Here is a 12,036-nt window from a genome sequence, read left to right as displayed (position 1 = left end):
TTGACGAAGACAGTGTTGTCAGTCTCAACTCTCAACCAAACTAGAAAAATAAACCATTATTGAAAGATCCCAAAATAAAGATAAAATATGTGGCAGAATGCGGATTTTAAAGAAACGAAAATTAGACGACCACCCATATCAATATTTTTTTATTGCGATATCAGCCGCAAAACATCTTTTCATCATTTTATTGAATAAAAATAACAAAACCACTATTGTTTAAAACCGTACACAACACGATTGTTGCAAATATTCCCCTAGATGGCGCCGAAATAATTTCATGCAACGAAAGATACTTTGTTACCTGAGAAATATTTACAATAGAAAAATATATTTTGCGGGTTTGTATAAAAAAGAACGTTGCTGTACGTTTACACACGAATTTGATTTCCGTACGTTTAAGTTACAATTTTTATTGTAATTTTAAAATTTTCTAACCTCGCTTAAGCGAGGCTCACCGATTGCCTACAGTATATTAGAGTCGATTCTAACGTTACAAAAACAAAATAAAAAGATAAAATTACAATGGATTCCATCGCACAGCCAAATAATGAGAAGTGATGATGTGGATCTGCTAGCTAGACAAGCCATTACCGATGGACTCCCTTTTCACATATTACCATTTTATACAGAAAAAGTAAAAAATTTAAAAGAAATGTGTAAGTGCGCTTGGCAGGAGTATTTCGACGTCAGATCGAGAACATGCGGGATTTGGTACAAGACGATCCAACCACAAATCTCCTTACGCCCGTGGGTAGACAGTATCCAAATGTCAACATTGTTCATAAAGATGGCGATGAGATTACGTTCCGGACATATTCCCAGCAACAAGTTCGGATTTCTCATGAAAAAAGTTCAATCACCTAATTGCAGAGACTGTGGGGTAGCGGAAGACATCCACCATGTTGTATTGGAGTGTGCTCGGAACGAACGGCTTAGACGTAATTATTTTAAGTTGTTCGGGTATAATGTCGGTCAGATAAACACTATCCTGGCTTACCCGTCTTCTGACGAGGCCAGGATGATGTTTAAGTTGACCGACATGTGTTTAAGAATCAATGTAGATAATTAGATGTAAGGTGTATTTATTGGAAGGCTTATGGGGCGATATGGTCGCATTGCGACAAAGCCTCTTAAATTACTAAATAAAAAAAATTAAAAAAAAAATTTCTAGTATCGTAATGCATACGTATAAGCCAATTAATATTTGAGAGAATCCTAAATATTAAGAATTTGAGGAAGAAGGAACTTAAAGTTGAAGTTGAACTTAATTGTGTTATTCCGTAGAAAAGAAAATATAAAACGACTCCATATTAACCCAATGAATTACCCTCCAGGTTGCCGGTCTTTTCGGGCAATTCGCAATAACGTAAAGCTAATGTCCCAAAATCTCCGCGGGATAATTCACACGAAACTGCGGCATTGTGACCCTATTTAGTCGCTCCTCGCGATATAGAATGAGATGGGACAAAAATAACGAGAAGGAAAAACTATGCCTATTACATAAAATTTTTAATCAAAAAAGTATAACATTATGATTTTTGATTAAAAATTCCACAATACAGGCAGTGCGGAATTGATGACGAACATATTATATGACCAAACACATCGATAGATATATACGAGTAATAGGGCTATTTCAAATCAAAATAATTTCATAGGTAAGGACCTAATATTTTTTAAACATTATCCTCAGGTTAGTTGTCAACAAAGGGTTTACCCTTCAAATTCAAAATAAAATTCTTTTACAGAAAATGTTAGATTTGCTCGATTTCCAACGAAAAAATTAAATCACGACGAAAGAACTTTTTCGTTTTATTATTTCATGGAGAAGTTAGGAGAAATTTTCGGAACACTTCTTTTTCGCGTCAACTTAACCTATTTTAAGTTACTGGCACTTCCGCAATATTAGTCAGGAAAATATTAGCTCCAAAACTAATATTTTATTTAAGAGGGTAATCTTAAAAAGCGCATAACGTTCGTGATTTTGCAGGATTACAGTCGTATGAACGAGGTACCGTCTTGTGCTGGTCGGCATATCTAACGTCAGTTGTTCATTTGTTTTTTAAACAATTTATTTAATTTACTGAGACGTATTTTTTTTTTCGCGATGTAACGAAGTGTTAAGAGACGTTGGACTATGATCTGCTGATTAAATACAGTGGGAGTTGGAACGGGCATCGAATGGTAAGTCATTAAGTTTGTTTCATAGAGCGTTACTTTTAATATGATTTAGCACAGTTTTAGTAAATTTACACAGTATTTATCACAAATTTATATTTTTCCAAAAATTATGAATACAGAAAGCATTATTATTTGCAAATGAAATAAGCATTAATCTTCATATATTTTCAAGATTATAAAAGACAAAGAATTTGGTAAATAATACATTTCTTGTTGTAGACGTCGCTGACGTCCGAACGACGCAACGACGCAATTTTTAATTGGCAATTTATAATGTCGATACCCACATATAAGAAGTTTGTATATTATGTAGTAGTTTCAGTGTTACAATAATTAAACGAAAAATGATGTCGGTCTTTATGAATATAGGGATATATTAAGAAAGTTAGTACTGCAGTACTACGCTTAGAATTTTCCCCGGTGAATGCAGCGTCGTTAGTCGTGTTTAACCTAGATTAATGTTATGTGTAACGCCTTTTTTCTTTTTAATAAACAAGAATTTGCCTGCAAAAGCTTTCGTACTACAACTAACAATGCTACGTTCACGGCATACTTTGATGACTATGTAACCAGGGAGATGTGCTCAAATGATGACGATATTTCGTATTTAACAAAAAGACGGTTACATTTTACTATTAGACGTGTGAAGTAGTGTAATTGTGTTCATTTAATCTGTCTGTATCCTTCGGTACAGTAAGTCTGAGACAATTGAATTGTCTATCGTTGTCTTCTGTCGAGGTAAGTATAAAAATATGTTAATGAAAGAGGTAGGCGAATGCTTTAATATTTTTTTTTTCATATTTTGGTATTGCAATATTTTTCAAAACAGGAAAGGGAAACAAAGTCTCTCCATCGTGGAACAATACACGAGTTTTAGTGATACGTCACGACATTGCGTCTATTATCCCTTAGTAAGCAGTTTTTAACGAAACAGTCGGCTTCATAAATAAACGTAGTGCTCTTTTATGATAACTTTTGAATAAAATAACAAGTGCGTCCAGTTTCCAGCATATGAAAGAACTATATGCATATTACGTGTATTTTATCACGTACAAAACAAGTCAATGGAATATGAATATCATATTTCTACATTTCCGATGGCACTATAATATTGAAATTTAATTACTCCTTTTTACCATTATTTCATTTTGTTTAATACTTGCTCCCATCTCCGTTGTTCCCTACTAAAGTTTTTGTCAAACTAAAATATGATGTAATTTGAATAACCTAACCTATTCATTCACAAACTTCTAGCAAACGAGTTTACTAAATATATATACGACTGGTAAAGAATATTTACGGTTATAGACTTTTGTTTACGATAGAAATTCTTTAAAAGCTTAACATTTTACTATTCCATCACATTAACTCGGGCAGAGATAAAAAGTATTGCGATATTTCAATGTTATATTCTATCATTTTAACCTCTTTGAATGAATATATGAAATCTCTTTCACGTACACGTAGGCTCGTTCAAATTTCATTTATGAAATGGACACGGAAATACCTCTCGAAATGAACGTAGCATAAAAAACCATACATATTTAAAGTACGCTTATTATGATTAAAAATGCATTTCATGCATATTCAAGATATGTTTAAATATTATGTTTTTCTTGTCATCGCTTCGTATTGCTAAAACTGTAACTACTTAATTAAAATCACAAAATTTTAATAAAAACGTAATTAAACGGAAACATTTATACTTGTAGTAGAATTTTTAATAAATATAATAATATCTAAAAATAGCATAATACAAGCTTCTTGACTTAAGAAATAAAATCAAGAAACAATAACATACGAAATAACAACGAATTTTCTGTACGATCCCTTCAACTTGGCATTGTGTTTGCACAAAAAGGATTTTAAATGGTTTCAATTTGATCGTCTTTTGTTCGTTAATGTAACATTTAATTTGATACATCCTCAAGGTGTGAAAACGATTTAAGCTACAAATAATAGTTCCATTGTTTCGCACAAAAGACAGGTTCACTTAATTCTGAGCTTCAATTTTATAAATTCAATGAAAAATAAATCTGAGAATTTAACAAATAAAATAAATGAACGACAAATAGCTTTGGCAATTTGAGATTCAATTGGAATAGACAGACAGAAATATTCGTTCCAATATTTATTACACAAAAAATTCATTTAATAACACCTCAAAAAAATCACAGCCGTCTCTATATAATGTCGAATTAAGGTATACTCATCAAATTGTTTTATTAAATGAGATATTTAAACGTAATTTATTTTTCTTGGATAAATAAGTATACTAATAATCAAATAATTTTCACATAAATGTAGGTTACAATATTCGCAAAGCGGCTTCAGATATATTTAATTTCAAAAGGTTATTTCATAATGTTTCTTGCTCTGTTGAAATGTTATCAAATATTTAGGTTGCGGTAGGCGATGCGGGAATTAATTTTAATGTTTGAAATGCGCTGGGGAAAGTGATACGACTCTACTATCTCTACCTCAATTATGCGAGTACGTGGAACAAAATTAATACAATTTGTAGGCCGCACATTTCTGAAAGTCGTCATTTTGTAAATTCATAATTCAAGATCTGATTATAAGGGAGAGAGAAATATATCTTTATGAAGAATATGTCATAAAATATATTTAATTATAGAGCTATTATATACAATAAGAACAACATTATTTTGTAGAACAATTCAACGAACTCTACTAAATGTAAAATCAGATTTAAAATATGTTTTGTCCTGTTTTTCATGTACTCGTATTGTACTACTAAATATTTAATCATATTTAAAATTTCAACAGCATCTGTTACGCTCTTTGAGTTAAAATGAAGTTTTACAACTAAAGACTATGGTAATCGTTACGAAGTTGGCATTTAATGCCACCTGTGTACCCATCACGCCGAGATAGAAGCAATATGTTGTAAAATATAATCATACTTTTTGTTAAATTAAACATTATATGTATTTAATCTTATCAGCCCGTTGGTCCATATAAGCTTTGAATAAATAATCACGACTCTAGCTTACTGAGGTAGGCTACCAAGCGCTTTTCACATTTTTACTCAAACTTTGAAAATTATAGTCATATTAATAGATTCTTAATATATTCTTGTAATATGCCTCGGAAGATGGCTCGGGGTAGTTGTGTCAAATTTGAAAATTTTAAAAGAAACAATTTAAATTTAAAATTAAGTTCTATCTTATTAACCGTACATTTTCTAGAGTTATTTTCAAATGTTTTGTTGCTCATTACCTGTAACTTTTGTACAAAAGGAAAAGCTAAATGTGTCGTCGTCACTTTGTCTTGTCTTTTGGCTCTCGTGTTGGGATAAAGGATGTTTTTGTTTCAAAAATCTATTGTTTCACTTCGGTTGCGTTCCTTAAAATTATATCATGTAATATTAAATACTTATGATAACGTGCGTGTAAACACTTTTGTAAACACATTTAGTGTTTAAAGTAAAAGGGGTTAGTCTGATTTTGAGCGATTTTCCTCGGCGAATTACTCTCAAAAACATGATCAGTAGCGCAACGATCGAGAGACAATAAGTGTAAGTAATAATAATTAACTACCTACTAGCCTACCTTTTCTACAGTTATAGTTACTAGATAAGATTCCTAGTTGTTAAATATGTATTTTATCATATTTAACTTTTTATACTTTAAAGAATAGGGTTAGCAATCTTTATTCAATAAAGTACATTATATGAACAAAGAAATAGCCATGGAATAATTAGTAAATAAAACAATTGTCTGTTCGCATGAAATGAAATGCGGTGCGTATTATTATAATGTCAGATGTAAAACTAATGACACCATCACAATGCAATGATAATTATACAGGATGTAATAATATGGTACCAGATAACAATTGCTATAAAACGTTTTCCAGGACCACGTATTCAAACACATTACTTTCAGTGTTCGTGTGAGCTTTATAAAACGTATTTATTAACATAATGGAAAAGAAATGGTCGCATTTCAGTTTGGAGCCGCATTTAAGGATTTTGCGCTTCGGTGGCTACTGCGCATTAGACGCCAGTAGCCCACCGAAACGTTTATATGTACACAAAATGTACATGAGATTTGTATTATTCGCTGCAATCATTTTTATGATTCAACATGCAATTAGAATTTATGAAGTTAGTATTTACTTTAGTATTGTACGCGTATTTAAAGCGTTTCAAAATTACTGACTCGCTAACACTTTAAATACCTGATTTCTAGATGGTATTTCTCTAAATACCATCTATAAATATCAGGTTCTCTAAGTTCATAATGCGGAATTTTGTTCTTTAGACAAAGTAATGGATTTTAAATGGTTACTAACATTTTATTTTAAAGGTGCGTAATGATATGAACACCTTGATGGATACGATGTTTCTACTGTTTGCTTACCTCGGCTCTATTTATAAACAAATTGTAATGCTCGTCAAACAGAATGATGTCCAAGAACTTTTAAACACAATGAAAGGTATGGCGAGTTTTTTTATCCTTAAAAAGTATTCGGTTTATCAATGACAAGATTATTTTATAACCTACCGTTGATATTTTAATTATGTCTGCACAAATAAAGTATATTTTCTAAGTAAAAGATATAGTAGTACATCATTTTTTGTTATATAACTCCGAAAGCTGAGAAAATTTGTATGACTATATCGAATGAAAATCAAGTTAGTGCAAAAAAAACAAAAATTTCAATAAAGATTTTTTTCTAAATTACGAAATATATTATTATCTTACTACTATAATAAATGTGTTTAGATTTACGGATGGATGGATGAATGGGTGGATGTCTGTTAGACGTATCTCCAGAACCGCTGAATGGATTTCGTTGAAATTCGGCATAGATGCAAAACATAATTTGTAAGAACACATAGGGTACTAATTCAGTTTTTTATAAAGTTCCCGCGGGCACAGTCTTAAGCGTTAGCTAGTTTTTTTTTTAATTAACTATTACTTTGTATTGCTAACGTTCAAGATTTTCTGAATAAAAATGTTTTAAAGCATTTTTATTGTATTTATATATAGACATACAAATACAAAATAGGATGATGCGTTGTTACAATATTTTTAAATCGATTTACCTTTACCAGGAAGAATAATGAAATGGAATGGATGAAGACAATTGCTACAAAAGTATGCTTCAATAATAAAAGGAATAAACAGAACAATAGTAAATGAATGAATTTTTAACGAATGAATGAAAAATTACCACTTATGTTTTCAGCTATGTAATTATCGTATATGAATGATAAATTAATTTCTCATTGCGCAAAAAATACAATTGATACGTAGAAACGTATAATTTTGCTTGAAAAACTTTTTAGCCTTTAAAATTTTTTTGGCTATTTGTAACAATCTTTAAACAAATATTGTTCTTCTGATTCTGCGATAATTTTCTAGAAAGAACTGCAAAAAAGACGTATAATTTTGTATTTGTAATGAAGACATATAATGTTTCTTTATAGGAGATTTATTTAACCAGCCTGAAGAAAAACACCAAAAGCTGCTCAAAAGTACAGCTAGGGAAGCCAAAATTATTGTAAGGATATACAGTTTAACATCAATCGTTACTAGTTTTCTTATGGCGTTGTATCTTTACATTTTACATGTGCAAGGAACGCACGTCGAGTTTTCTGTTTGGTTTCCTTTTGAACCGAATACAAAACTAAAGTAAGTTCTTAAAGTTATTTTGTTACTTTAATAATGGTAGATAACGAAACAACAATATTTGTTGGGTGCACGAATGGGTACGGCCGACCGGTGAAGCGACCGACCACGACCATACAGAAGACATGCGTGAAGTGAAAACAATTCCGCGTTTCTGCTGATAGTGTGCGTGCCGGAGGCCTGATTTTTAGTCCCCTTTAACTTGGGTAGGAAGTTTTCTTATAAGGAAAGGATGGGAAGGAGAATTGGATTTACCAGAGGAGGGGACACAGGAAGAGGATATATCCTCCTTCTGTGCGTCCCCTCCTCTGTCGATTTAAGATAGGCAACGCATGTGCAATTGCGGATGTCTGGGCAGCGCTCGCTTCGTTATTGAGACGCATTTAGTTGGCTGCTAGCTCGTTTGCCATCTAAAAATAAAAAAACAGATGTGAACATTCGAAATTTTAATAACTGAAATCAGTTTGTTCTATATTCTTGTTAAATTGAGGAAGACGATGAATATCGATAATTTTTTTAGTCTTATAAGGAAATGATAGTAAAGGGAAGGGGAGAAGGGGACGCACAGGAAGAGGAAATTTTCTCTTTCTGTGCATCCCCTCCTCCGATCTTTAAAGGAAGCCAACACATCTGCAATTGCTATTGTCCATGGGCACCGGTCGCTACGCTATTTCGGCGAACTTATCTTGCTAGTTTGTTAAATTCTCTGCTGGTTTCTTTTATTTTACCATTGCGAATCCTATACTCTTTACTTGATGTCTTTTTTAAAAAAAAAACTGGCTAAGCTTATATAAGAATGTATAAGAAATTAGTCGCGAAATTTTTGGACAGCGACAACGTAGACATGTGCCTCCCTATTACTAGTGAAATTGGATACTGAATTCAATGGGAACTTGGATTTAAAGTCGCGGCTTGTACTGTTGTCATATTTTTTTACAGTGTGTTGTTAACAAGTTCTGTCGTTACAGATTTTATTTTACTTTACTTTATGACTACATCCAGATGGCGTGGATTGCGTTTAATATTACAACACTAGATGCATTTATAGCATTCTTTTTGCAGCAATGCACAACACAAATAAATATTTTAGGGTAAGAAGTAATGTAGATACCGAAATATTTTATTAACATAGTTTAAATGACATTAATGGAGTTTTTTTTTTAGTTACGAGCTGGAAAATTTTGTAAACAACTGTAAAATTAAATCAACTAATTTGAAAATACCTTTATTGCAAACCTATGATATTGAATTCAAGAATATGGCTCTACATTTTTTAGAAATTCATAAGTAAGTATTTTATGCAACGTTACGTTAACATTTACACTATACTATCAGGTGAATTGAGCAATTTATCAAATGGTCACGAAGAAAGTTCTATTCTAGAACGAAGTACCTTCTGCATTCTATGACATCAAAACTGTCATTCCACAACAGTGCGGTGCTCAAGAAATTTTCTGCCACGCACGACCACGTTGTGGAATGATCTATTCTCGGCGGTATTTCTAAACCAGTACGACTTAGGATCCTTCAAGGAGCGAGCATATCTCTTTCTCAAAAGCCGGTAACGCATCTGAAGTTCCTCTAGTGTTGCGGATGTTCATGAGCATCGATGATCACCTTGGTGTTCCCGGCACTCGTTTGCCCTTTTTCTTATAAAAAAACAGTCAAAACACCCATATTATTACATTATTTTTGTACAGGTGCTTCTTTAGTGGTTCCTCGCAAAATTAATGTGTTTTCGTTCTGTAAAATGAACGTATTTTTTTAGATTTTTCACAAAAATTGAAGCGACATTCAGCGGGGCCGTTTTCTGTCAATTTTTGTTCGGTGGATGGATTCTATGCACCACCGCCTACAGACTTGTTGAAGTATGTGTGATTTCTATGACACTTTTAAAGGCTTTTCACTTTAATTTAAAACATACTAAAAAAAATCGAGAACTAATTTAATATATTATACGGTGTTTTATTGCAGATTGACAAAACATCATTACCTTGTTTGACAATCATATTATTTTTGATGTGCATATTTGCGGAATTATTTTTGTTTTGTTTCTATGGTAGTAAACTTACGGATGCGGTTAGTATACCTTTTTTTCATTCATGATTGCTCTAAAATTTTCCATAAAATTAAAACATCAAAGACATTTTAGTAATTATTTTCTTTACCGACACTAATACTATATAGAGGATAAATTTATATATCTGAATGTAACTAATACTCCTAAAAAACGACTTAACATGTTTCAAAAATTCTTAAATCATTAGAAAGATACGTTGTTACCGAGTGACATAGACTATATTTATGACTGGATTTTTTTTAATTCCGTGCGGACGAAGTTGTGGGCGAAAACTACCTTACAATATTTTAATTTTGGTTGTATGTTTAAAATAGAAAGAATATTTAATGTATGATATAAAGACTTGAAACTCAGATATATTTTTTCTAGAGTGTAAAGCTAATGGATTCGGCGTATTTTTTGGACTGGCTAGAAATGCCAAAAAAGAATAGAAGAGATCTCTTATTATTTATGGAGATGATAAAGAAACCGATAATGCCAACTGCGGGATCCATAGCGCCTCTTGCAAACACTACTTTCGTTTCAGTAAGTTTTATACAACTCGTTCTCAACTAAACATGTTAACATGATTATTTTTATTTAATAACTCTACTGATCTTATTGGTTAAGTATCTTCCTTTTGCCTACTTCTCTCAAGTAGGGAAATAATCACTAACCTGAGAATTTTATTAAGAAAAGATTATGATTGTTCCACTTCTAAGGTTTTATTTTATCTGTTCTCTTTACCTTTCAGATAGTTAAAAGTTCTTACTCTTTCTACGCTTTTCTAAAAAATATGGAAAATTGAGCTTATTACTACTATATTTATTCCTTCTCCTCAGAGCATTATTTTTAAACAAATTATGTGAATCACTTACGTTATTATATTCACAAAATTTAGCTTTTTGATGCACTGATGAAATATAATAATTGCATTAATTAAATATAATAATTGGATAATATATTTAGTTTTAATAAAAATCTAATGGCCCCCCCTGCAAAAAAAATTACTCGTAACCTCTAAACTTTTTGGTTAATTTTATATGTATGCTGTGAAATGCTACTAGTGAATTTACAAATACCAGATTTAATCTTTTTCATGCGTACATATTTTTTTAATATCATAAGGTATCAAACAAGCAAGCGATTCGCTGAAGTAGAGAAGCGACTGCTGCCTATAGAAATCTGCAATTGTAGATGCGTTGCCTACCTTCAATCAACGGAGAAGGGGACGCACAAAAAGAGAATATTTCCCCTTACTATGCATCCCTCCTCTCAACAAATCCCTATCCCATTACCATCTATTCCCTTGTAAGACAAGGTTGAGAAGAGGAAAAGGACTAAAATTAGACCTCCGTCACTCAATCATCAGACGAAACGCGGAATTGTTTCCACTTCACGCCTGTCTTCTATGTGGTCGTGGTATTTCACCGGGCGAGCCGACCAATTCGTGCAAGAGATGTTGTTGTTTCTGGCTTCTACCACTGTTGAAATATTAATTATAGTATCTTAATGATGTCTTTATTTTAAGTTATAATTATAATATCAAACTATTGTGTATGTATAAGGCAAAAAGTCATTAAAGTTTATTTCAGAAAAGGAACAGACTTTATGATGACATTTGAATCTTCCATCTTTCAATACAAACGTAAAATCCACATTGGCCTTTAAAAAATCTTGATGCTCTCTGAATTTAGACTGGTAAGCCGCAGAGAATACCCCCAGGTCATGGATACTGTGTTTAACCCAAATAACATCTGAAGTCTCTCATATTTTGGTTTAAAAGCAGAAATACTTTTGTATAACTTCATACGAATTCATGAAGTCAAAGCTACATTTAACGAAATTGTACGGACACAATTATTAAAAATATTTTGTCATATGTCATCAAATATGAATTTAAATATTTCTAATACTCATAGCATTTTTACCATTTTCATCCTAATTCATGGGTTTTCATCTAAAGTTTGATAATTTTTAGGGTTAAGTCTTTCGGTAAACTAGTGAAGCGGAAATGTTTTAACTGTCATTTATTAAATCATATTTTATTTCTATTTATATCAGAAACTTTTGTCATTTACATTTAAATAAATATAAAAGTAAAAACGAACACATTTCGAAATAAAATCC

The 12,036-nt window shown here is 31.8% G+C and overlaps 1 protein-coding gene across 1 annotated transcript; it reads left to right on the top strand.

The window, feature by feature from the left end:
- The first annotated feature begins 6,130 nt into the window (after positions 1-6,130).
- On the top strand, positions 6,131-10,714 carry LOC106717597 (odorant receptor 94b-like). The gene is made up of 8 exons (XM_014511483.2): positions 6,131-6,316; positions 6,519-6,648; positions 7,646-7,850; positions 8,816-8,938; positions 9,616-9,715; positions 9,822-9,926; positions 10,297-10,452; positions 10,661-10,714. Exons 1-8 carry the CDS (start codon positions 6,134-6,136, stop codon positions 10,712-10,714), a joined length of 1,056 nt encoding a protein of 351 aa, XP_014366969.2. The 5' UTR covers positions 6,131-6,133.
- Positions 10,715-12,036: the final 1,322 nt, after the last annotated feature.

Source organism: Papilio machaon, chromosome 9 (genome assembly GCF_912999745.1).
Source record: "Papilio machaon chromosome 9, ilPapMach1.1, whole genome shotgun sequence".
NCBI lineage: Eukaryota > Metazoa > Arthropoda > Insecta > Lepidoptera > Papilionidae > Papilio > Papilio machaon.
This window is presented reverse-complemented; position numbering and strand designations above follow the sequence as displayed.